This window comes from Pteropus vampyrus, unplaced genomic scaffold (assembly GCF_000151845.1).
Source record: "Pteropus vampyrus isolate Shadow unplaced genomic scaffold, Pvam_2.0 Scaffold2643, whole genome shotgun sequence".
NCBI lineage: Eukaryota > Metazoa > Chordata > Mammalia > Chiroptera > Pteropodidae > Pteropus > Pteropus vampyrus.
The window spans coordinates 3,594-5,172 of NW_011891424.1; the positions used below are offsets into that span (position 1 = coordinate 3,594).

The following is a 1,579-nucleotide window of genomic DNA, read 5'->3' on the forward strand; positions in this document are numbered from 1 at the left end:
AGGTCACACTGGGCGGACGGCTGTCTCATTCTTGAATACGTCAGGGGACACAGACCATACAGATTTCCTGAACAGTCCACCCCTAGTGTTGCTAGAGCTCGGCTTCTAGGGATATGTGGCCTTCGCCACGTCTCCTGAAGTCACTCGACAAGGAGATGACAGAATCGGCTTTGATAACACCTACGACCAAACCAGGCAGCAACTTTGGGAGAAAGTGGTCCATTCTAGCGTCTCACCAACGCAGGACAAAACCACGGCAAGTCTCATCTGACCGATAGGGAGCACAGAAAGAAAGATTGCAAAAATCACATTCGTCGGAAAGTATAAACAATATTTCTTTGTGTCGACTTGATAAAAAAATGAGCCCTCTGGGGCCCGGGGTGAACTCCCCACGAGAGCAGCTCACCGGTCTGGGCTCACTGCCTCTACGGGCAACAGGGGTTGTCAATGACCAACATGACATCGATGCCGTAGGCCTCCAGCAGGTCCATGAGAAAGGTCCGGTCTCCCTGGGGGTCCAGACCCATGCCCCGCGCATGCTCGGCCGTCAGAGTTTTGTCTTGACTGGCGGACACCTCCAACAAAGTCTGAAATATCCGGTTGTTTTCCTCTAGGAAAAACCTGCATTCGCCAGACAAGACACAGGAGAGGGAGAGCAGAGAAGACAAAAAAAACAAAAAAAAAAACGCTCACCAAACTGTCCACACACAGGAAACCAAAACAACACTTTTCTTTAACGTACTTTTAAAGGGTCTGGAAAATCAAATACCTTTTTAAAGAAGAAAACAGGATCCAGGTTTAAAGTGTTATTAAAAGGCTAGCAAGGTCAGCAAAGACACCACGGCATGGTCAGCAAAGTCTCTGAGCACGTGACTTTTGGTCGCCAAAAGACTGTCTCTCCCTGTTGCGAGGTCACTAGAGGTTTAAACACAGCTTCGGGGAGAGGTCCCGTTTCCTGTGCTCTCTCTCTGCTTAGTCATAAGGGGAAGTTTAAAAAAAAGAAAAAAAAACAAAAAAAACCTGATCCCACAGTTCTGAGGTCGGCGCTTCAAATAAGCAGCTGAAATACACCTTCGAAGCCCTGGGTGAGTGACTGGAGCGGCGGCTTATACAGGAAGAAGGGCCCCGAAGTGGCCCTCCTGCCCACGCCTCCGGCCACCGCAGACCTGACGCTGACTGTCCGCACGTTACAGGTGGCGCTCGGAGGCGCGGGGCAGACGCGGGATGCTCTGAGCCCGCAAGGCGGGACGTGAAGGGTACGGGAGAAACGGAGCTGTCGCTCACCGTCATCTCGGCCGTCCGTATTCCTCCACTCCTTAAAAAATTATGCACAGGGCGTGATCGAAATGTCACTGATTTACAGTGCGACACGAATGTGTGAGCCACGTTCAGAGAAGTCGTTGACTGTCCAGACTTTTCACGGCCGTGTCCCACAGCTCGTGTGGAACTCAGGTTCAGCAAAGGCGGCCAGAGCCCCGAGCAGCTCTGGGGCCCAGGAAGTTCAGATACAGTGCAACGGGTCAGACCTTGAAGGCCGCTGGCTCTGGGCTCGATTCCCAGATTCTTCTACATCGCAACG

General features: G+C 52.0%; 1 protein-coding gene across 1 annotated transcript in view; it reads right to left on the bottom strand.

Moving 5' to 3' along the window:
• Nucleotides 1–314: 314 nt before the first annotated feature.
• The window catches only part of LOC105310363 (protein LCHN-like), a 3,054-nt gene continuing 1,789 nt past the window's right edge, over nt 315–1,579 (bottom strand). The window contains exon 3 of the mRNA XM_011386552.2: nt 315–621. Coding sequence (XP_011384854.1) covers nt 426–621 — 196 coding nt within the window. The 3' untranslated portion in view covers nt 315–425. The remainder of the gene's footprint in view (nt 622–1,579) is intronic.